The following is a 24,943-nucleotide window of genomic DNA, read 5'->3' as shown; positions in this document are numbered from 1 at the left end:
GCCACCTCAATAGGCAGGAGAAGTCATTAAGACTGAGGGACTTTCTCAGGGCAGTGTAGTTTTCCATACACACCACCCCGCCCCCCAAAAGATGAAGTCGGTTTATATCTACTTTAAGTCCCTCCATTATTTCACATTACTGAAAATAAAGGTTCTCTCCGAGTGCTGAAATCATCACCTGGTCACAGTGCTAAAACACTTTGTTACATCAGTTTTGAACATAGACATGGAGCCTGTACTACCGCCTGTTATTTGAATTTGAATAAGAAAGATGACTGTGAAGCACAGCATTTATGAATACAAGCCTCTGTGTTATATGGTAAAAAAAAAAGCAGCATCAGCAACAAACGCAAAACTCCACATGTGCTTACAATTCCTTTTTCTTGTCTAAAATGATGGGGTATTTTTTTTACATTTGTTTCAAACTTCTGAGGTGGTGGCAAAAGGTCAAATGAGGCTAAGCCCACAGCCATTTTAAAAAGTTCGCCAGCAGGAAGCTGCCATCAACACTGAAAGCGCAAATTAGAGGCCTGGTGAAGAGCAAAGCTGGTGTGAACATAGAACTGTGGCTCTCCTCTGGATATCAGAACCCATCAGCTCAGCCCTCTGCTCACTGGCCAGAGATTGTTTCCATGTGTCAGGCCTAGGCAGAGCATGGCAGAGGGAAAGTGAAGAAAGGGAACGAGAGAAAAGAAAAAGGAAAAGAGAAGTTTGTGTGCATTTTGAATAGGGAGAAGACGGGCGCATGAGATCAGTGCACCGTGGCATAGCTCTCAGAGGAAGGGCCAGTGGAACGGATGGATGTGACAGGCATTTCAAAACCCATTTGAAGCCACTTCTGGGTGCAGTGCTAATTGAATGGATGCTAGTGTTCCTGCTGGGCCGACTCCACTCTAAGTGTGTCACTGCACCAGATGGACTTTTACTCACAATCCTCAATATTAATTATAAAACAGTTCTAATCCATCCCATGAATAAAGACGAAAGAAATGGAAACCATTAGGCACACTTAGAAATAGCATAAGCTTGATATTTTATCACTGTTTTGGTGGTCTTTTTGGCACATAGCAGGAACAGCCCTCTTAAACATCTTATAGACCTCAGAGTCAGACTGCAGACTAGAAGTTTGATTTATCAGGAGCCTTTTTCTACATTGTCTTGTCTTTTCCACTCCATTTTTTCCCACCATGAAGCCGTGCAGCACAGGCAACTTAAAAACCCACTGTCTCCTGCTTGGGGGTTGCCCTGGTTAACCCATTCTGCCAGTCATTTCAATGCAAACGCACAGCATGAAATGCTTCTCAGTTCACTGCGGCAAGTTAAGAAAAGACTGGATGAAAAGTCATGCTGTCCCGGGATCGCTGGGCTCTAAACTCCAGGCAGCGAGGCAGCTGTGACCGCCTGCTTTAGTCAGTCTTCTATAGGAGGCCACAACTTACCCCTACATTTTCTCTCCCTCTTTCATACTGCAGAAATCTGAAAAGCAAATGACTGCCAGAAAACCTTACTTTTCAAGTCTACGTCATGTATTTACATATGTGGGATTAACTAAGCTATGTTAGTTCATTTTTACATTCGTCATTCTGAAGACAAAAAGCGTCGTTTGAACTTTAACACGCTTTTTTCTCCCCTCAATCCAAAGCAGTTTCTTTTGAAACAACACTTGTAAACAACTATTTTTTAATAGATGGCATTTGAAAAGTCTTGAAATGAAAAGCATGTTTTTATTGATTTATTTTATCCTCAATTCAATGAGTCTTTATGCTGTTTAATGTGGAGTGGAAGCAGGCATCTTACAGTTTAAATTGGACAGTGGTATCAGATATTAAATTCACTATCAAATGTAATCCATTTTAATGCCATGGTAAATCCAATACAAATCAAGCTCCCAGGCCCCATCCATATTGCTGGTGATTGGACGAGAGTTTTGGTTTAGCTTGAGCAAGAAAGAAGAAAAAGAAGAAGAAGAAGAAGACAAAGTCAGTCAAATTTGTCAAGGATTACACCAGCCTATTTCTGCCTTTCCCTTCTCCTTGCTAGTATCTTAGTAAGTATTCAGGTGGGGAGGAGAATATTTCATCTCTACATTGTATGTTTTTGATTACCCACCATTTTTATTTTCATTTTTTAACAGAGAATTGAGAATATGCAACAAAGCGTGTTCTCTTGAATGAAATTTAGCAAATCTGTGAGCTTCCTGTAACAGTGAAGTTAATGTGAAAAGGCTGTTGGATGGCATTAGCAGTGGACATGCTCATGAGCTGTTTTCTGTCCTCACCTACTGTGCATGGTCTGAAGGTCAGTTTGATGTTCTCTGTCAGGCTCATTTGCTCTTCCAGACACACCTATGATTCTCTCCTTGATGGTCTCAGTGACTCTGGAAAATTAAATGTTTCTCTTAAATGGTGTAATGCCCTGGAATAGAGCAGGCCCAGCATATTTTATGGATTTTTCACAAGTTTATTCTTATTATTTGCATCCGTACATATTCGATCATCCAGTGACCTATGTGCTTTAGGAACTGGATTGATAACTGGAACATTCATGAAACAGAATTTTTGCTGTATACGCATTGGAGGATGGAATACCTGCTGTTCTTGGCTAATCCATAACTCTGTTTTGAAACATGCTTTGTTCTGACTGGAAGATAATGTCAGCAGTCCAAAGCAGACAGCTCACTTTACAGACCTGTGCTTTGAAAAAGAGAAAGAGGACACGTGGTTTCTAAGCACTCAAATATTTATTTGCACAACTCTTAGCTAACAGCTAACTGCTTCCAGTTTACCCCAAATCTGTAGCTTTAAATGGGTAAACATGTTGTTGGTAGCTCTCCATTGCGAGAGCAGGTGATAATGTGTGGCTATGGTCAGGTGGGTAAGGATAATGTATGCCCAAACCAACACTACATGACATGAGCTCAGCTGTTACTACAAATCATGCAGTATGAGTGCTGGAGGTGTCTGCTGGAGATTAAGGCTAAGGTAGTGTAACAAATGGCTTGAATGATGAAAAAAGCTTTTATAATGGCATTTCCCTTGTTTTCTTAGGACTTGTACAGCTTCCTTGATACAACATTGGAGAACATACTCTGAAAGGACTTTGAAAAGAATCTTTAGAAGTAGGAAAAAACAAATATGTTATCAATATGTTATAACTGATTATATTTGATCATTATTTGAACATTTTTCGTTCATTTTGGGATCTTTGCTGATACATCAACACAATGGTGACCATCTTGTAAATTATTTAAACCTTCAGGGGGCTTCAGACAAATGTAACATTCAGCCATAAAGAATGAGACACTTATTACAGTCTCATTATCAAAGACTTGGACAAGAGTCTTACTTGATTCATTGAGAACTTGTGTTTTTGCCGATAAATTCCCCCTGATAAAAACGCTTTCTCTCAGGCATCGCAGGCTTATTCACATCTCAGAGGGAAGAAAGCTTGAGCTGAATATATTCAAAATACCTGATCTGAGAAGCCTTGCGAGAAAGCCAAGACAATTCTGAATTACTTTGTTCATCGACATTTTTGATTACCTCACGTTACTTATGCACTGTCTTTGTCAAACACGAAGTAGGGAATGCAATTTCTGCAAGTCAAGAGTATTTTCTACATAAACAAGGACTAATATCATAGAGAATATGATTTACATATTCCTGATGTGTTACATATTCCTACTACATATTCCTATTCAGACTAGTTCTCTCCTGAGATCTGAATGACTTTGAAATCCATTTTGCAGGTGCCATAGCCATGGTGAAGGCCCAAACAGTAAGGACAGAGAAGTCTTTTATGATGACAGATGGACATGTATCTCATTGTTCTGACTCACTTTGCTACATTATAAGGTTCATGTTCAGTGGGCTTTATAAGGTTCATGTTCTGTGGGCTTTGTAAGGTTCATGTTCTGTGGGCTTTATAAGGTTCATGTTCTGTGGGCTTTATAAGGTTCAGGTTCTGTGGGCTTTATGATAGTGTTTGACAGAGTAGAGAGAAGTAATTATCTGTATAGTGTTTGACAGAGTAGAGAGAAGTAATTATCTGTATCTAATGTGCTGTATTTTGCTTGAACAAACACAAGTCTAACATTCAGCATTACATAGAACTTGCTGTTGACTGGCAGTAGCAATATCTTCCTTTCATATAAATGAAACACCAAAGATATCCGGCCTTTTCTGTATCATACATTTTCTAAGCATTTATTATCACATGAATGTTCATGTTCAAAGGCAGTGACAGAACATGACAGATGGGGTTCATTTCTGTCATTTGCTCAGTGAAATAGAGTTTGTCACTGGAGTTACCACTAATCTGTTTAATTATTTTATTATTTGACAGAATATTCCTTGGAGAATCATTTCCATCATCCATTTTTTGTGCTGTAGCCTGGATATGTGAGGCTTGCCAAAACATGCTCTGCAGCAGGTGTTGGGCTGTGAGCTGTAGGGTTGAAGAGGGAAATCTGAGCACTCTCAGAGAAGCTGGAAGACTCATTAACCTCGTATCAGCTTTATCTCCACACTAATTCATTTTGTCCTCTGAGCTTGTGTATTAATATACTGCCTTTCTTTCCTTTTGGGATATCATATGGTATCCATGGCGATGATTGTATGTCATTATTTTTGAGTCAGAAAAATGATATCCCACAGGAGAGCACTGGCTGTTTCTGGCTGTCCAGACTTGTTGAGGAAATGATTAGCATTGCAAATATCCCAGTTTTCCTTTTATTGTGTGTTCAGTGTTGAAGACAATCAAATAAATCAAAGCCCACCATTAGAGACATGAGCTGCCACAGTTGGTCTCAGCCCCCTCAAATTGTAGGGCTACACTTCATAAATGTTCCACATTTTTAGTGGCCTTTGTTTCCTCTGCTTCATGCTTATTGTGCGAAGGTGCCCAGTTACCATAGGACGAGACTGGAGCTTAGTTTGGCAGACAGCTGGATCACTCTGTAAATGTAAAGCACTGTCAGTCATCTTGAGTATTCACTGCAGAATAATGTGGCTGAACAACATTAAACAGGCTTTCTCATAATGCAAGCCTCAGTAAAGCTGTATCTGATAGCATATATTCATTGCAGTACATTCAAATGCATCACATACATACCCTCTGCCTTTAAAAAGGTGTTTCAATTGTTGAGATTGTTTTTGTCTGTGCAGGTTAGTTTTGCTGTTAGAGCTGTAATGTGCATTGAGGTCACATCGACATCCGATTGCTCAGACCACATTCGGAGGTGGTCTGGACCACATATGACCACATTCTTTTAGCAGTGTAAATGCGAATGCGATCTCAACCACACTGAACGAGCGCCTACTCAACTGAAACACTTCTGAAATGAATATTTTACTCCTCAACAATATGATACCAAATCGCTAGTACACCACACTACAAATTTTGATAATAATTCTGTTTGTATAGACATTTAATATACATCTTGTATTGTCGTGTTGTCTACAATCAGTTTATTGAGGTAGGGTTGCAACCTGTCCCGGTTTTCCAAGGATTGTCCTTCTTTTTAACAGTCAGTCCCAGAAAATTTGTTCTCTCTCCTGGGACACTTAATGTCCTGGTTTTCAAGAGGCTAAATCAGTTTTTACAGTTTAACTGACTATTTAAATTTTGTCTGTTTGTCCATCCTCTTGACATGTATCGTTTCCCCCTGGTGCACACTATCGGGGGGACAGATGGCGTCATTTGCCGAACTCATTAATATTCGTTGAAACGGTCTATACATCCAATACTGTGTCCGTAAGCGGGTAAAAATGGGTAAAACAAAGTGACAATTGGCCATATTTATACTTTGATTTGATTGGTAGCAGAAATACGAAAGCTTACCTTATTGCCTAGCAACTGCCGGCACGAACCCACCGTAAGCTGGGTTGCTAGCTAGAGGTAACGTTAGTTTAAAACAAAACAACTTTCTATTTATTTTGTCGGTTTTGTGATATTGGGGGAAAGACGGACGAGGGGAGACAACAAAATAAAACTGGACGAGCCACCAGCATCAAAGGAAACACGATTTCCAACATACAACTCAGACTGGGCGAAAAGACACTTTTCTGAATGGGTAAAGGCCCACCCAAGGACACCCGTAGTAACTGTCAACACAGTTTGACGCAGTTCCTTTGAAATGTTCCAGATTTCATGCCGTTACATATTTCATACGACACCTGTCCAAAACGACAATGTATTTGCTCTTTGCAAACGAAAATGATGTACGTGTTTATTTGCATATAGAGCAGGGAAGTGGTCAGTCCAGAGACGGATACTAAAGCCAGGTGTAAATGGACATACTTTAGAGCTGTCCACTTGTGATCAGGATCACCAAATTCGGATCTAATGCAAAGTGTAAACAGGGCCACAAACTCTGTCTGTCTGCCTCTCTCTCTCTCCCTCTCTCTGTCTCTCTTAGCAAGAGAGAGACATATACACAAAGAGAAAACAGCTCACAAAACACTATCAGATTAAAACAAACCAGGTTTGATTTGTCTGTTCCAATACAGTCACAGCGAATGGACTTGTCTTGTTTTGTCCCAGACACCGGGGAGCATGCCCAGAAGGGAATTCCCCTGCGGTCAAATGTGTTCCTCAGTCTTAAGTGCCAGACAGAACATGCTTGTGGGGAACCAGTGGTGATTGTAGAAAGAGGAAGGCTGTGTGAGTGCAGATCTGTCTAATCATGTTCCACTGCTGAAATTCAGAGCCCAGAAAGCAGGATGTTGCTAAAAAGAGCAAGACCCAGGCATTTTGGTATGTGTTAAATATGCATTACATTCAGATCAAAAAAGCCTCTTGGACTGTTCTTTATTCCAGAGATTTATGAAGCCAAAACCCAATTTATCTGCAGGTACGTGAAACAAAAACTGCCATCTTTGTTGCCCCTTAAATAGACCTCTCGGTTATTTGAATCTAGGGCCTTACTCTCTCCTCTTCATTTATACACAGTCATTCCCCAGATCCACTGCTGCCAGTCTTTAATGTCCAGGCAATGCACCTATGTGGCCTGTTTGGAATCCTAAAGAATAAGCTCAACTGTGTTTTGCCTAAAAGACGTGATATTGCAAACAGCAGTTCTGTCAGCTGTTCTGTATTCGTTGAGGAAACAGCATGATAAACAATGCACAGACATAACAAATTGAAATGCAGATACTAATGCAAAAAGTCAGGCAAGGAAACAGATGAAGGACTTCCCTTTGCTTATTGAGGACCCTTACCACTGGCCCAAGCCAAGCCTCCCACCATGGGGGGAATTTAATACATGCTCCCAGTCATTTGGCAGAGGGTTGCATGATAAATATTAGGGATCTTGCCAGTGGTTTTGTTTCCCACTTTGACACATGAACAATGGAAGTGATTTGAACTTCAGGCCATGCTATCTTTTGACTTTGTCTTTGGAGAAGATTCCATTCATAGTGTCAAAGCTGAGGTATTCCTTTGAAGATTTACTGACTAAGTTCTTGCCCCCATACATTCCTACTCTTGTACTCAGACATATTTGGTATGGCTCCAGTACGCAGAGTTTGTAGCTACAAGTATTTTGTTAGCACCTGTTAAAAAGCCATTTGTGTTGGGCTGCACACATATCCATGACAGACTGCTATGACTTTGTTTCAAACGTATGCATTTCCTCTCGGTGGAAATCAGAGAGGTGTCGTCTGCTTCAATAGTTAGACCTACTACAATGTTAAATAATAAAAAAAAATCTAATTTATCTAGCCTTATAGTTTTAATAATAGCTTTTATGATTAAATAATACCTGACTGCAGCCAAGGTAACTGTTTCACATTAAAAAAATACATAGGTATATGATTAACATCCTGAATAATTTTTGAGCACTGCAACAACTTTGAAACTTTTAAAACTATAATGTCGCCAACATTTTTCACTCTGTCAGTCCAGTGGAAAGAAAATAGAGATTGCTATTGTCCACTAGAATGAGGAGTACATTCCTCTCCTTGGTGGCATTACTCCTATTATAATGAACTCTGCTGTCCAATTTTGGCATCAGGAAACTCAGGAGAGTCAAGGACCATCATCCCCAAGAGCACTCTGGCATCCAATGTTTTTTGAGGCTGAGCAGTTTTTGGCCTGCGCCGGCCCCGCGTGGCCACTGCAAGCACAGTGCCTGCAGCAGGCTTCTTTACAGACCGTGAACAGTCCATCTGTGTCTAAGTCTACTTCCATGATAGAAGGCAGCTGGCTGGGCTGTGGGGGCGAGGGAAGAAAGAGCCCTCTGTGTTTTTGGCCCAGGCTGCAATCTGTCTAAATCTAGACTTCTTCTCCAGGGTCTCAGATCTGCTATTCAGTGAAGATACTTCTGGACAATATCTATTGTGTGCGCTATATAAATAAAATTACTCTGAAAACACTGAATTGAACTGGTCTGAACCTTGAACACATTCCCCTTCCAGCTATCATTTCCCTTTCCTGAATCTAGAGTACGTGACACTAAACTTTGAAATTGGTCACACTGAATGACATTTGCTCTGCATTCCTACTGATCTAACAGATTGTATGTTTGTGCTGGTGCGACTGTTCACAGAGCTGTGAATAATGTGTGAAGGAAGATTCACTCCGTCTGTCTGGGTCTGACATCTTAATTTGCCCGTTTTGTTCTGATCACTCCTTGGTTGGGTATCATAGCTTTGTGGTTTGGACAGTGAGAATGGACTTTTTTGTTTTCTTCTTCTTTTTTGTAATACTAAACTTCCAGTTTAACTGGGTGAATGTTGTAACACACTCAGGTGATTAATTGCTTATGGTAGATACAGAGACCAACCTGTTTATCAAATCAGGCTTGTGTGTTTCTGTTTAATGATCGATTTGAGCATTAAACAGAGGAGGGAGGTGTGTGGTCTTGTAGTCCTGAATTGTGTCTTTAGCTGGTGATCACAGCTGTGTAACTGCACTGATCATCATTTGCATTAGAGCTGAGAAATGCAACTCTGCATGATGGCATATAGCTTTGAAAAGGCTGTACTGATTGACAAAAACATGATCCTGTTCTTATTTTCATCCCTGTACATGGAGCTGGACCTCTCAGGACAGAGCTAAATTGTTCTTAGGAATGTATGAGCAATTGGACCTTGGAAATGTTGACAAGGTAAGTATTTGCTGTTGATTCTGTGATAACAGATAAGAAAGCCACACATTTAGCTATAATTATGTTCGGACAAAGTGCGCAATGTTGAGACATGGTAGAAAATCTTATTGTTTTCATTGACAGTATGGCAGGCATAGGCTCAGATGGTTGGATCTGGAGAATGAATGGATTCAAGTGGATCAAAGTTTAAATGGATTCAAGTGGATCAAAGTTTAAATGGATTTAAGTGGATCAAAGTTTATTCAGAAACATTGTTCTGATGTAGTCCACTAATGTAGTGCAGAAAGAAAGGAAAATAGTTAACCTATATTTGCAACCCTGCTTGTTGGTATATAAAGCCAATGTAGACAATATAGCTTGTCAATGCAGAGATTCATTTAATTGATATATACTGCATTTGTGCTGCTTTTCATATGGAGAAATCAATTTAGTGCAGTTTGCTACATGTGGTCTTTTGCACTCGGCGGTTTGATTTGCTTGCCTGTGGTTGTCTGGGACTTCTGGGTTTTGCCGTACCTCACTGCCAGCAGGAGGCTGGTGGAGGGAGACATGGATAATGGTGGTTGTGGAGCTAAGGCAGGCCTAGTTCAGCACCCTACTGTTCTTTTGTGACCATCCTCCCGCACTGAGGTATTTTGGGTTGGGGTTGAATGCCAAATCATGTGCCTATATTCTTTTTTTGAATGTCTGAAGGGGAGGCGGTGGGGTTCTCACAGTGATAGTTCTGTTGGACTTCTTTTCTCCAGAGCTTTGTGAGAGAACTGAAAATGCCATAGCTCTTCATCTGCATGGGCTACACAAACTCTAACATATTCGACTGGTTTTTGTCTTTGCTTCTCTGTCGCTCTAGTCTTATCACTGCGAATGTGGCAAAGACAAATCAAATTCTTCTTTTGTCCAAGCTACAAATGTCTGAATCAGAAATCTGTTGAAAAGAGCACTCTTTCCATCTCCTACATACCAATGAGTTAAATGGAATAACTGCTTTAAGAGGCAGAGAATTATTCATTTACTCAAACAGTTGAACATTAATAGGTCATTTAATCACTGACTGACGAAATGAGAACTGAAAGCCCAACCTCCTCTCCATTAACAGATTAGCAATAGCATCACTCCCAGTCTGTGGAATGTTACTGAGCTAAAACCACACAGCTGATGAAACTTTCCCACCAAAGGTATGGCACATTCTGTGGTGAGTTTTAGCTTCCCATTTTGGATGCTAACGAAGATTATGGTTGTCAAATGGAAGGACTGTAAAATGGGGTGAACGATGTCACCATGTGAATAAGGCCAATAAGGCACAGTCCCAACCCTTTACTCAACAAATCACCTCTCTACTTCACTGCCTGGAAACAAAGGGGTATCACACAGCTTCAACACATCTTTCATAACCACACCCTCATCAATTGCCAGAATCTGGTGCAAAAGGATAACATCAGGAAAGAACAATAATTTCAGTGCTTTGAATTAAAATCCATTCTAAAATCCAAAATTAAAATAATTAACAACAACCTACATCCATTCCCACAAGTGGAAGAAATGGGAAAAATAAACAATATTGAGAAAATTGTCTGCAAATAATACAAACTAATATCGTCCACGGACCACAATATCCCTCCTCATCCAAGACCGAGAAAAAGACTTATCACTCTCTACCAATGCAGACTTCTGGAGTCAAATCTGTAGAAACACTTTCACAGTGACTAACAATACTAACCTTCAACTAATACAATATAAAGTAATCCACAGAACACATTTCACTCAGCACAAGATGTGTAAGATGGGATTCCTCAATTCAGACATATGCTTACATTGCACAATGAACACCCAAGATAATTATTTCCACTCTGTCTGGCTGTGCCCACCAATTCACCACTTCTGAAAACAGGTGACTGACAGAATATCCCTTATTATGAGCTATAACATCCCACTCTCTCCATCCCTCTGTCTGCTCAGAGATCCCTCTGTGATCAACCCACCAATCCAAAACCCCAAACCCATACTCATCGCCCTAGCAACCGCCAAGAAAACTATCCTCTTAAACTGGAAAACAAGAAACACAATAAACATCACACAGTGGTTAAACCTTCTCATAGATCACATATCCATGGAAAGATTCTCATACCAACACCAAAACTCACACTTTCAAAAAATCTAGGCCCCTAATCCGCCCCCTCCTCCACACACGCACACACACACACACACACACACACACGCACACACACACGCACACACACACCCACACACGCACACGCACACACGCACACACACGCACACACACCCACACACGCACACACACACACACGCACGCACACACGCACACACACGCACACACACACACACACACGCACGCACACGCACGCACACGCACACGCACACAAACACACACCCACACACACACACACACACACACACACACACACACACACACACTTCAAGGAAACTAGTATTATTGTTGTTATTGTTAGTATTAAATGTAGTAGTAGTAGTAGTATGATGGCTTTATTGTCAGTATTGTTGTCATCATTATTATTGTCATCAATGTTGTTATTATTATTATTACTGTGTTTCCGTATTATAATTATTGTCATTACTTCCCCCATCATAGCATCAGTCCTTTGTCTTGTCCTGTATATATATTTATCTATTTACTTTTCTTCTTTATCCCTCACTCTCTTATTACCTTTCATTGATTTTGTTCTAATGTCTCTCTGCTTGTCTATCTGTTTACCTGTCTGTCTGTTATTCTACCTGCATAACTCACCTGTCTGTGCATCCATCTACCCGTCTACATGTTTGCTCGTCTGTCTGTCCATCTGTTCCCTATGTACACATGTATATAACCCAGTTGGTCTTGGTTAATGGGAACTCAATGGTGTAGGGGAGGTAGGAGGGAGAGGATGGTAGGGGAACTGGAGAAGGGTAGGGTAGGAGTCGTGACTTTACCAATATTTGTTATATATGTAAAACCTAAATAAAACAACAAAACAAACAAACAAACAAACCAAAACGGAGTAAACACTATTTGCTGGCCTGTTTCTTTTATGCTAGTTTGCCTATATCTATAATGATGCTTCCAGTCTTCAAGCCAAAAACTCATTATGCTTCACACTTTACAAAAGCCTGGGAAACAAGACAGCTAAATTCACTCTCAGAGCCCCTTCACACCCAAGGAAAGGATTCATTGAGAAAATTAATTAAATGTGTTCAAAGATGTTTTTTTTTAAATGCTTTACATTTGTCGGTTGGTAGAAGTCCTGAAAGGTACTTCTAATTGTCTTCTGTTATAGTTTTGTCATTATCTTTGGATCATACCGTGGTAAAAATGTTGACCCTGTATGTTTTTCAGTGAGAATGGATGTCGGGAGGGGATAGAAGAGAGAGAGGATGAAAGACATGGTGGGGGGGGGGGGGGGTGGCAGCTACAAAGCCCAGTGTTTCCATGGCAACTTGTTTACGCTTCACTGGTGCATCTTGTAGATCCAATTAGAGGAAGATTGAGGCCTTGTCTTTTTGAGCATAAATGGGCTTGCAAGTGAAAAGTAGGCAAATATCTGGAGAGGTTAGGACAAAGGACAGCCAGTTTCCTCTTATCTCTGTGAATTAATGACCCCCTAAGCACTAAACAATACACAAGAACTAACGGTCCTCCTTTCACTCGCACACATTCATATCTACAGTATCTTTCAACATCATATGTGGGAGAGATTTTCTCCACTTACTACTTTTTTCAATTAATTTTGTTTTGAAATGAATTCTTAAAGAATGACGACATTCTGTGAGGAAAGGAAGGTGTGTTTGCCTAGTCCTAATCCTGTAAGGTTGTGTCTCTAACCCTAAACCTTTTTTATAATCTTGATTCTTTAAACATATAGCAGATAAAAACCAGAAGAGTGTTGTGTCAGCCGCTGTAAGGTTAGGTCTAGGCTTATATTGTATGTTTAGCTCATAATTCCATATAGATGGGAATCTGAAATTCCACATTTATCTAGGTCAGTTTGGGAAAATCCTGTATATGTTGTCTGTACACACAGTCTCATATATGCTGCTCTATGTCAGAGAAAAGGAAAAAGTAATAAATGACTAAAATTAATGTCCAACATACCTGACAACCTATCCAATCCTCCAGTTCCACAATCCACTTAATTACAGAAGTTATAGAGATAAAACTAGACAATGTTCGCTGAGTTAATCGCCTGAGTAAGTAGGACAGAACAGTGAACCCTGCTGACATTTTAAGCTGACCGGAAGTCTGTTACAGTGAATCTCCATGCACCAAATCAAACAGCCCACATCAGCTTTTCAGTATCATGCCATACATTTGCCTCTCAGCATCTTCACTGTAGAGCCTCACCTGCCCTGTCCCACGTAAAACCATGAACATGTATTCATTTACCCATCTGATGCTGACTGAAGAAATATATATATATACATATATATACACACATACATAGAGAGAGAGACAGAGAGAGTTTCATATGTTTTTAGCTTTTTCAGCAGGAGGCATAGATAAGCTCTCATCAATTATAAATTTGGCCTTCTCTTCATCAATGTACAAATAAATTAAATTGAAAAGGTTTTGTCTGAGCAAACTTCAAACAGCGTTAACCAGCCCTGAATCTCACCAGTTTGACTATTATACATTTAAATGTTTACACATGGCTATTATTAATCAGTAATTTAATATCAGTAATTTAATTCTTTGGTTAAACATCGTTCATTCTTTCCTCCAATCCAGGTTTCAGAGTGGAAAAGGCCTCGTGATCTATCCTGACATTGGAGACAAACTGGATATAATCTGCCCTAAGGCCGATGAGGCCCAACCGTATGAGTACTACAAACTGTACCTGGTCAAGAAAGACCAGGCTGAAGCTTGTAGTACAGTACTGGACCCGAATGTGCTGGTCAGCTGTAACAAGCCAGAGAAGGACATAAAATTCACTATCAAGTTCCAAGAGTTTAGTCCTAATTACATGGGCCTGGAGTTCAAGAGGAACAGCAACTATTACATAACATGTAAGTGCAAGCATGTGTTCTTTACAATATAACATAGCGCGTTTCTATTTACTGTATAACATAACATTACCGTATAGCATAGCATCTGTTCTTTACTGTAAAACATAGTGTGTGCTCCTTACTGCAGAAAATAGCTTGTGCTCTTCACTTTTTGTATTGCGTGTATTCGTTACTGTGTAACATAGTGTGTGCTCTTAGTTGCTGCTTGTCATAGCATCTGTTTTGGGAATGCTGAAGGCTTTCTTAGAGATAATAATGCAGCAAGATGACATTGTGTGATATATTTTGCTTATAGCTGTTAGGTGTCGGTTGATGGTTAAAGAAAAAAAAAGAAGAAGTTGTGTGTGTGTGTGTGTGTGTGTGTGTGTGTGTGTGTGTATTAGGACTGTACCCCAATCTTGTTTTGTTGAATTGGATTTGGCTGTTCAATATGAAGATTTGACTATTCATTCCTTTTTTTTTCATATAGACTATCTGGCGATCACAAAATCCATTGGCATGAGTTTCAGTGATGATTTTGACCACATTAGCATAGTCAAATGTCATGGGGACGTATTTTCGAGCATTTAAAAATCAATAAAAGTCAGTTATATATTATTTGAATTGTGGCCTATTTGAACTGCCGACATATAATGTCGGGCTACCATATGGATTTGTCGGAATAATGAGACAGGCGGCACACATGTATTTCTGTTTAAATCAAGCTCTTATGGCCTTTTTTTTAATTTCACTTTAAACATTAAAACGTATAAATGAATAAACAAACCTACCTGTTTCAAGTGGTTTGCTATGTTCGATGTTCCTGAATGATAAGCGAATTCTTGCATACAGAGTTTGCATTTAATTTGTTAGGGTTGTCCCTCAACAGTTCGAAATGCCGCCATACTTTAGACTTCTTCTGAGACGCGGTTATCGCTAGCCCAGTTTACCAACCACTCCACCTCATGGCTTCAGCTTCTCTCAGCAGTAAACGACAAGCGCATGTTGTCACGTTGAATTTTTTTTAGCAAGCGGCCAGCTAGCTCTGCTACAATAGAAACATATATTTATGATTCTCCTTATTTATAATTCCTGTTGAAATGTTATCCCTGTGCATTTTGTAAGTTTCCATCTGTTTTATCCTGTTATTGTAATGCACATTGACTGACAAAACCCCCCCCCCCAAAAAAACCACTGCTTGACTTTAAGAATCTCAGTCGACTGATGGGTCTCTGACAGATGATTCAACTCGGTGACTTTCAGGGGGCAGCCCTAGTGTGTATATAGCCTATACAAATATTCAGTGGTGGCTGGTGAGCTGGAAACAAAGGAGGAACAAACCTCCCCTTAAAATCTATCATTCATTTCCACCCGTTCCCGTTACTCTGCCTTGATTACCAATAAAACTAGTGGTTCGCAGAATAATTAACACCAGTCGCGTAAATAGAGTAGCCCAAATGATTATCAGTGTCATTTAGTGACTGAGTTACTGTTTTTTGCAAACTAGTTGAGGCCTGAGTGCAAAGCTTGATTGTGCTTTGCACTCAACACTGATACATTGTACAGATAAAAGATCTTGTTTTCTGTAGTCTAAAAGTTTATTTTCAGAACTTGAGATCAATTTCAATAACTTTACTTCCATTTCGTTTTTTGTAAATCTAAATTTTGTAACACAAGAAAGCTAAAATGTAAACCACATTGAGGGATTAGTTTTCCAGTATGTATTCGGGTAATTGCCATCCTCCTTCAACAGTTTCACGCTATACCTTTCGCTATAGAAACACAGGCGTCAGACAATCCATGGTGTTTCACAAGCATTTAAACGACAGAATCTTGAAAATCAGGCTACCACATTTGATATCAATATTCCCCGACGTCAGGCGGAGAGCGAAAAGTACACTTATTCACAAATAAGAAGAATGTGTGGGTATAACAATTTCTACACAGTTCGGTAAAGAGAAATAATACTGTCACGAAATGACTCTAATCATTTGTTCATTTATAGAGTAATCATGTACTCTATTTATGCGATTGGTATTAAATTATTCTGCGAATTGTTAGTTTCACTGGTAATCAAGGTGGATTAATGGGAACAGGTGGAAATTAATGATAGATTTAAAGGGGAGGTTTGTTCCTCCCCTGTTTCCGGTGTTCTATCATTTTATTGGTTTCTCCCCTGTTTCCGGTGTTCTATCATTTTATTGGTTTCTCCCCTGTTTCCGGTGTTCTATCATTTTATTGGTTTCTCCCCTGTTTCTGGTGTTCTATCATTTTATTGGTTTCTCCCCTGTTTCCGGTGTTCTATCATTTTTTGTGACCTATCAGAAGGTGCAGCCAGCAGGTAGTGCGCATGCCTACGCTAGGGTTGCCACCTTTTAGGTGGAGAAATAAGGGAATAAAGTCCTAGCTCTGGTTTTGCCTAACAGTGTGACAGTGTGATATACATGTGTCAGTTCTGCAGCTGTTACCTGTAGAGGAGGTGTCATTAAGTGGATTGAAAATGTGTGTGGATTAGGCTGTTAAATACAAAAGGATACTCTGATCCTTTTTTCCTAAATTAGAAAAAAAAACAAAAAAATTATTTTTAATAGTGTATCATGTTTATGGCTTATACAGGATAGACTGATAGGGTTATTTATTTAGACGTTTTAAATTGTACATTGTTATATTTATACAATGTATCATATTTATGAATTATAAAATAAATAACTATCTTAACCTTCAGCCCAAAATCTAAGAGAATGGATGGAATATCAGGATGATATTTTCACTGATTATTGCCTAGCTATTTGTATTGGTAACTGTGTAATATAGGCTAACATAGGCTATAATATAGGCTACAGCTGGCAATATGCAATTAATTACACAATACATCATGTCCACCTCGGGGGAAGTCTGAGGTATAAAGAATTGAATGATTCCACTCTGTGTAGTCTGCTCTGTTCAGACATGGGTAGCACCTGCAGTGTGCTGTTTGAGGTCAGATACCCCTCCATGGGCGACCGAAAAACCTCGATGGCAGACTGTACAGTTTGCCTTGTATTCGACGCCAGGGAAAGGGCTGAGCCACTGATCATTCAGCCCAATATCTCGAAAGCCTCTTACGTTTCACCGGGGGACTTGAGACATCATTGAAATACTAAGGAAAAGAAAAGTCCAGCAACTGAGGATGCCAATTTTAATTGTAAGCTACAAGGCAACCACTGAGTTACATGTAATGGAAACGATGACACTGACATGCAATCTTACACAACACACAGAGCTTGTTGTTCTGTAGCTTGCCACTGAATTTAAACTTCGCCACTCCGCTTGTGTAACTGGCTTGATTTTACTTGATGTTATGTTATTCTCAGCACTTTGAAGACCTACATATATATATATATATCCACACACACTGTATATATATATATATATTAGGGATGTCCCAATCCGATCTGGTATTGGGGCCGACCGATGCATTGGTTAACTGTTCGGTATCGGATTTATTGAGCGTGGCCTTAAGCGAATGGGTTTTCTTTTAACTTTTAAATTTGAACATTTTTAGGTCAGCATACTCCGACAACATTAATCCTCAAGGCTACTAACAACAACCAAGGTATCAAGGTATCAAAAAAACACATTCAGCTCTATGTGATGTATGCGAGTTAGCCTAAACGACCACAGAGAGCAATACAGTTGCTTAACTAAGGCTAAGGATTGATAACGATAGCATACAAAAACAAGGCTTTCAGAAAAAGTATCAACAAAACTGACAGTTAGACAAGTTAACAACTTGAGTTATTGTAAGGAGATTAAATAAAATTGAACACTTGCGGATATTTTCTGGTACAACTCCCATCTGGGCACACATCTCCCTTAGTCCGTCGTTCATGTTTATTCAAACGTTCGCAGTGAACTCAAAGCAAACGAAAAGCTGTTTGAAAATGTTCGCGAATGTTTGCCTTTCTTTGCTAGTTGAACGCACCTCAGGATTTCAGGTCCTTTTTGGAGCTTGTGGAGCCACGGTATGCCCTACCCTCTCGACACTAGGGTTAGGGTTAGGGTTAGCGTCAGACACTGCCCTACCGGGGCTTTACAGCAAGGTTTACTTTGTTATTTTGTAAAAAAGAAAAAAAAGAATAGCTTGGATGCAGGCTATTTTTTTCTTAATGCGTTGCTAGTCAATTGTCAAACATACACACTGATTTGTTTTTAATACCTTTTAATGTACTTGAAATGTGCACTGTGCAACTGTATTATTTGGGAAAATACAAGTATCGGACTGGGACTCGGTATCGGCAGATACTCAATATTAAATGACTTGGATCGGGATCGGGGGCAATAAGACTTGATTGGGACTTCCTTAATATATATATATTTATATCACTTGCTATTTCTAAACAACAGTTTGTTAGATAGCTAGTTACTACTTTACTGTCTATCTAGCTATCTAATGTTTCTCTGTCATATGTCTACACCTCTGATATATTATGCAATATTTACATTTATGTGACCGTGTGGTCTAAAACTTAGTTAGGGTTAGATTTAGGGTTAAGGATGTAACACTATAAATTTCTGTGACCAGTAACAAAATCTGATAAGGATGCAAAAAATGCAGCTCATCAGCCGCCACTGATATAATGTGTGTGTGTGTGTGTGTGCGTGTGTGTGCATGTATGTGTGCGTGTGTGTGTGTGTGTATATATATATATAATTCGGAGGCAAAAATTCCACATTCCGATAGTTTGGGCATTATTTTTACCCACCTTGCCCAAATAGCAACATACAACATCTATTATGTGTATAATGAATGTGCTTGTGCATTGATGTTAGTACAGGCCGCATCTTAATGAGCTCTGGGGAGAAGACACATGGGACGTTTGTGCTTTTCTTACCCTATGTGTTATAGACCTATGCTTGCAAAAAGTGCAGCATCTGAGGGTAAAAATTGCTCCTAACTAAAAGCACCAGTTCATTCATTTCTTTTGTTAATGTAGCTATATGTCATATCTGGGGGCATTACAGACCTCATGCAGATGCTCATGCTCTCTCTCTCTCTCTCTCTCTCTCTCTGTTTTTTTTTTTTTTTTTTTTTTTTTTATCTGTGCCCAGAAAAGGCCAGAATTCCAGACGATATTCCCCTCTGTTTAGACCTGCTGGGGGAAAAACAACACCAAATGGTGTGAATGATGGCAGGTTCAGGTGTCTCACACTCCTCCACCCCTGTCCTACTAACTGTCCTGCTAACTGTCCTGTGGCTCTGTTCTCATAGGGTCCATCTATATTTTCTCCTTGTTCTCATAGGTTCCATCTATATTGTCTCCTTGTTCTCATAGGGTCCATCTATATTGTCTCCTTGTTCTCATAGGGTCCATGTTATGCCCAGCCTAAGAGGTACTGAGAAACAAACTGTAGTCTCTTATGACTCAGGATCACTGTTTGATACTTAAAATCCTACATATGACATTGTATCAGCCACAATATTATCAGTTCCTTTTATATGGTGAATTTTAATGTTAAAATCCTGTAGCAACAATGATCAGCGCATAAGACGCTGATTGTTATTGTGAATACAGCATAGGAAGACGGGGGGATTGTGGTCTGAATATACAAGAACTGGAGTTGAGCTCGAACCAACACAAACCTCAAAATGCTGCAGCAACGTTAGGGCTTCCTTCTCAATTGTGTTGTAATTCAGTTGATGTTTATTAAACTTCTTTGAAAAATATCACACAGGATGATCAGTACCTTGATCCTTCTTCTGCAAAAGAACAGCGCCTGCACCATAAGCACTGGCATCTACCTTTAATTTAAAAGGACACGTAAAATCAGGTGCAGCCAGTACAGGCACACTGCAAAGAAGAGCCTTGGCAGAATCGACTGAGTCTTGGCACACAGCAGTCCGTACAAATCGACTGGATGGGCTTACCAAACTAGTGAGTGGCGCTATCACACTAATGACATTTTTGCAGAACCCACGATAATACCTACACATTCCCAGAAACCGGCGGAGCTGCCGCCATGTTTCTGGCACCAGGAAGTCCAAAATAGCTTGGACTTTGGCTGACAGAGGGCGCACCTGCCCCTGCCCTGCTTGCTTTCCCAAATAAGTAACTACAGCCTTACTGGACTCACACTTAGCTAAATTCAAAGCCAAAGAGGCATTCTTTAGGTGACTGGATATTTCCCACAAAATGTCTACATGCTCAGGCCAGGTGAGAGAATAGCCAAAATGTCATTTAAATATGTCCCACGGTTTTTGACTGTTGTGGCATGAGTCATCCTAGGGAGTGGGGAAAGAGGGGAGTGGCTTCATTGTTATGCCCAGCCAGTTATGCCCCGTCCCCACTCCCAAGGATGACCCGTGCCAGTTCACATACAGTTCACACGCAAGTGATTTATTACAGAAGGGTGGTAGTGTAAGCGCCGGGGTGAGCACCGGCCAAAACAATAAACAAAACAATCTTTTATATGTACAACTAAATTACCTATTTCCCAAACAAAAGAAAACAAAAGAAAATACTAGTGGCTTACCTAACTCCCTAATGCAAAAACAGGAGCAAAAGAGTGATCAACAAACAAAGGCTTCTTCGTCTTACAACCACCCGAACTGTTCTCTCGAAGACTATTTACAATATATACAACGAAGCCAATTTCAGTATACAAAAGTAGCGGTCACTCAACAGCAGGCATGATCAGGTTGGAAGCCAGGAAAAGCAGGAGTGAGCCGGCATCGGACAGGCGTCATTTTAAAGAAGGCGGGTCAGTGTCTGGTCCGATCGCCAGCCACCACCTGCAACTCAACATATCAGAAGAAACAGAGAAACACGTGGGACACACCAGACAGGGGAAACAGCACCACCCTCAGGCAGTGGGAGAACAGCCCAAAAATCACAGTAAAACACTCTTCTGACTCAGGGTCACAACAGTCCAATATTTTCTGCTCTCATAGGGTCTGGAGGGGTCAGAGAGCCCAGTGAGGGGTGGTCACTGATCACCTTTCATCTACACTGCAGCCCTGCTGTCATTTGGGGGATGCAAACCACCAGATCTGGGTCACCAGCTTGGTATTTGGTCAGCAAAAGCCAGGCTGATGAGAAAATCAGGCAACAGGCCCAAGTGAAGTCATTAGACTCGTATAATTGCTGTTTTCCTCCCTAGTTGTTTTGTTTAGCGTTGAGGCCAGTGTAGTCTTTGTCCTGGCTTAGTTTTTTAGGGGCATCTGGTTAGTGTTTCTGTCAAGAGCGAGGCTCTTAATCCAGCGAAACTAAGAGTGTATAGTCCAACCTAGATATGCTGTCATCTGGTGGCCATGGATTTCCTCAGGGACATGACGGATAAACATGATGTGTAGAGACAGCTGCCACTCTGGCTTTGCTGCCAAGATTTTTTATTTTTTTTACATCCCTGCTAAGAATCCTCTCAAACATCATACAGCATAATGCGTTACATGGGGTGACAGACATACAGAAAAAAACTCCACAACAAAACCTGATCGAACTGAAACAAAGTGAAAAGGCCAAGGCTAAAAGCCTCAGCAGAATGGCCTGTCCCACATGAGAGTGGCCTGAGAGTGTGCACTCTGAGCATTTGTATGGTTGTATGGTTGTATTTCTCACTGGTGTGAGATTGGGCTAGTTGCCCTGTAGCTTGTGCAGTCTCCCACTTCCAGTGAAAAGATGCTGCATTTGTGTGATCTTTCACAATGATGTCTCTCTATTACACACTTACATTTATTCGAAAATTTCATTTGTTAGACGTTACCTCCCACCAGCGAAGTCTTCCTGTCTGAAAACATAGTCAGTTCCAAAATGTTGCCTTTGTCCTGTATTGCTTATTTTAAGTGGTGAGTGCAGAGGAGAGAGAGGAGAGAACCTTGTACTCATTAATCTACCGCTCATTTACTCCATGTCAGTTCATTTCAGCTCAGTCTGGATCTTACCTATCAGAGAGGTGGCTGAGAAAAGCTTCCTCAGTCTTTCTTATTGTGTTCAGTATACAGACACAGGAGACAGTATGAGTTCTCTTTCCCATTGGAAGCTCAGCTGTATTCTCTTTATCAAGAAATCAAATGCTGTTCCCTGTTTTATCCTTGTTTTTTAGTCTTTTCTTAGGCAATCTGAGTTATATTTTATAGTGATGTTTATTGCCTTGTTGTGTGGGATAGGAATTTGGAGGCTCACAGTGCACAGCTGTGTATGCAGCAGAGCTGAGAGAGAGGAACAGTGGTGGACCAGTGAGGAACAGTGGTGGACCAGTGAGGAACAGTGAGGAACAGTGAGGACCAGTGAGGAACAGTGGTGGACCAGTGAGGAACAGTGAGGAACAGTGAGGACCAGTGAGGAACAGTGAGGACCAGTGAGGAACAGTGGTGGACCAGTGAGGACCAGTGAGGAACAGTGAGGAACAGTGAGGAACAGTGAGGAACAGTGGGACATTTTCCTCCTCTGCTTTTGTTGGCTGCTGGGCTCCCTCTGTATGCCCTCCTGTATGCCAAGACACATCTCAGGCAGCTTTCACAGGCAGCCAAGCTCTTCACTGCGTCTAAGCTCTCTGATCTGATTCTGTTGTTTAGTAGAAAGGCTCCTACGTGTGGGCCGCCCCATGCCCTCTTTTTCTTCAAACGTCTTTATTTCATCGGAAATAAAACTTGCATGCTTGTTTTTTGTCTGAGAATGCCCAGATAGCATTGTTTAAATCACAAAGGAAATGCAAATGTCTCACTGCATTGACATGCAGATTTCAGATTTGTCAGATGACTTGATGACTTTGCTTTATGTGCCTTTGATTAAACAGCCCACATATGAAAGAATAAGTAAGAAACATGAAGCAGGGCACTGTGGTGGAAATAACCGTGGTCATATAAAACATAAGACTAAATATTTATGACTGTTGGCCAAAACCAAATGTATTTCTGTGAATTCAGCTGAATGGCACAAGACTGTTCCACTCCAAATCAATCACAAACAGCTGCCACCAGACATAGCTCTTCTCACACTCTATCTCATGTAATGTTAAATCACTCTCACCAAATTTCCCTTGAACCAGTTTGACTGAGAGATGCCTCCATCCATCACAATAGCGTCTGTGTAAAATGATCACTGACATAAGAAGCTGTTTGTCTTTGCTTGATTTACTTTTATTGACTGATTGATTGATTTGTGTTTTTCACATGATAGTTCTTTAGGAGGTAGGCCTAGTTCTTACATATCTATATGTGTGTCTGCTATGAAGGAAGAATAGCCAGACAGATGGTCTTGAACTTATTCAAAGGACAGGTTTGGTGATTTTGCATTCTTTCTTTATGTTGTGTTTTTTCTGTGCTTATTTTAATCCTATTTTTCTCATTTCAATCTAAATCTTAGTGTCATAAGAATATTTTTCACTTAATATGAAGGTTGACTGTATATTTAACATGTAAAATGTCTGTGTATGTTTAAAATTTGACAAATTTTCCAATTTTCACACACACACACACACACACACACACATTTCCCTTATATATATGTTTGCTTTTTATTGGTTGTCAGAAAGCATAATGCTGACAGCCGTACATCACACATATATAATGGACAGTTTCTACAGTAATTTAGCTCTTGACCATGGGAGACACATATATAATGTACAGTTTCTACAGTAATTTAGCTCTTGACCATGGGAGACACATATATAATGGACAGTTTATACAGTAATTTAGCTCTTGACCATGGGAGACACATATATAATGGACAGTTTATACAGTAATTTAGCTCTTGACCATGGGAGACACATATATAATGTACAGTTTATACAGTAATTTAGCTCTTGACCACGGGAGACACATATATAATGGACAGTTTATACAGTAATTTAGCTCTTGACCACGGGAGACACATATATAATGGACAGTTTATACAGTAATTTAGCTCTTGACCATGGGAGACACATATATAATGTACAGTTTATACAGTAATTTAGCTCTTGACCATGGGAGACACATATATAATGGACAGTTTATACAGTAATTTAGCTCTTGACCACGGGAGACACATATATAATGGACAGTTTATACAGTAATTTAGCTCTTGACCACGGGAGACACATATATAATGGACAGTCTATACAGTAATTTAGCTCTTGACCACGGGAGACACATATATAATGGACAGTTTATACAGTAATTTAGCTCTTGACCACGGGAGACACATATATAATGGACAGTCTATACAGTAATTTAGCTCTTGACCATGGGAGACACATATATAATGGACAGTTTATACAGTAATTTAGCTCTTGACCACGGGAGACACATATATAATGGACAGTCTATACAGTAATTTAGCTCTTGACCATGGGAGACACATATATAATGGACAGTTTATACAGTAATTTAGCTCTTGACCATGGGAGACACATATATAATGGACAGTTTATACAGTAATTTAGCTCTTGACCACGGGAGACACATATATAATGGACAGTTTATACAGTAATTTAGCTCTTGACCATGGGAGACACATATATAATGGACAGTTTATACAGTAATTTAGCTCTTGACCATGGGAGACACATATATAATGGACAGTTTATACAGTAATTTAGCTCTTGACCACGGGAGACACATATATAATGGACAGTTTATACAGTAATTTAGCTCTTGACCATGGGAGACACATATATAATGGACAGTCTATACAGTAATTTAGCTCTTGACCATGGGAGACACATATATAATGGACAGTTTATACAGTAATTGTCCTCAAAGCAGTACAGCAGTACAGCCAGTTTTCACTGTGTGTGTTTACTGCTTGGTAAACTAAGCTGGAGAATTCAAATGGACTTAATGAACATTTTAAAGAAAATGATCATTTAGATCATTTG

General features: G+C 40.0%; 1 protein-coding gene across 1 annotated transcript in view; it reads left to right on the top strand.

The window, feature by feature from the left end:
* The window catches only part of LOC115805856 (ephrin-B1-like), a 46,467-nt gene that overhangs the window by 3,930 nt on the left and 17,594 nt on the right, over positions 1–24,943 (top strand). The window contains exon 2 of the mRNA XM_030766551.1: positions 13,848–14,125. Coding sequence (XP_030622411.1) covers positions 13,848–14,125 — 278 coding nt within the window. The remainder of the gene's footprint in view (positions 1–13,847; positions 14,126–24,943) is intronic.

This window comes from Chanos chanos, chromosome 2, assembly GCF_902362185.1.
Source record: "Chanos chanos chromosome 2, fChaCha1.1, whole genome shotgun sequence".
NCBI lineage: Eukaryota > Metazoa > Chordata > Actinopteri > Gonorynchiformes > Chanidae > Chanos > Chanos chanos.
This window is presented reverse-complemented; position numbering and strand designations above follow the sequence as displayed.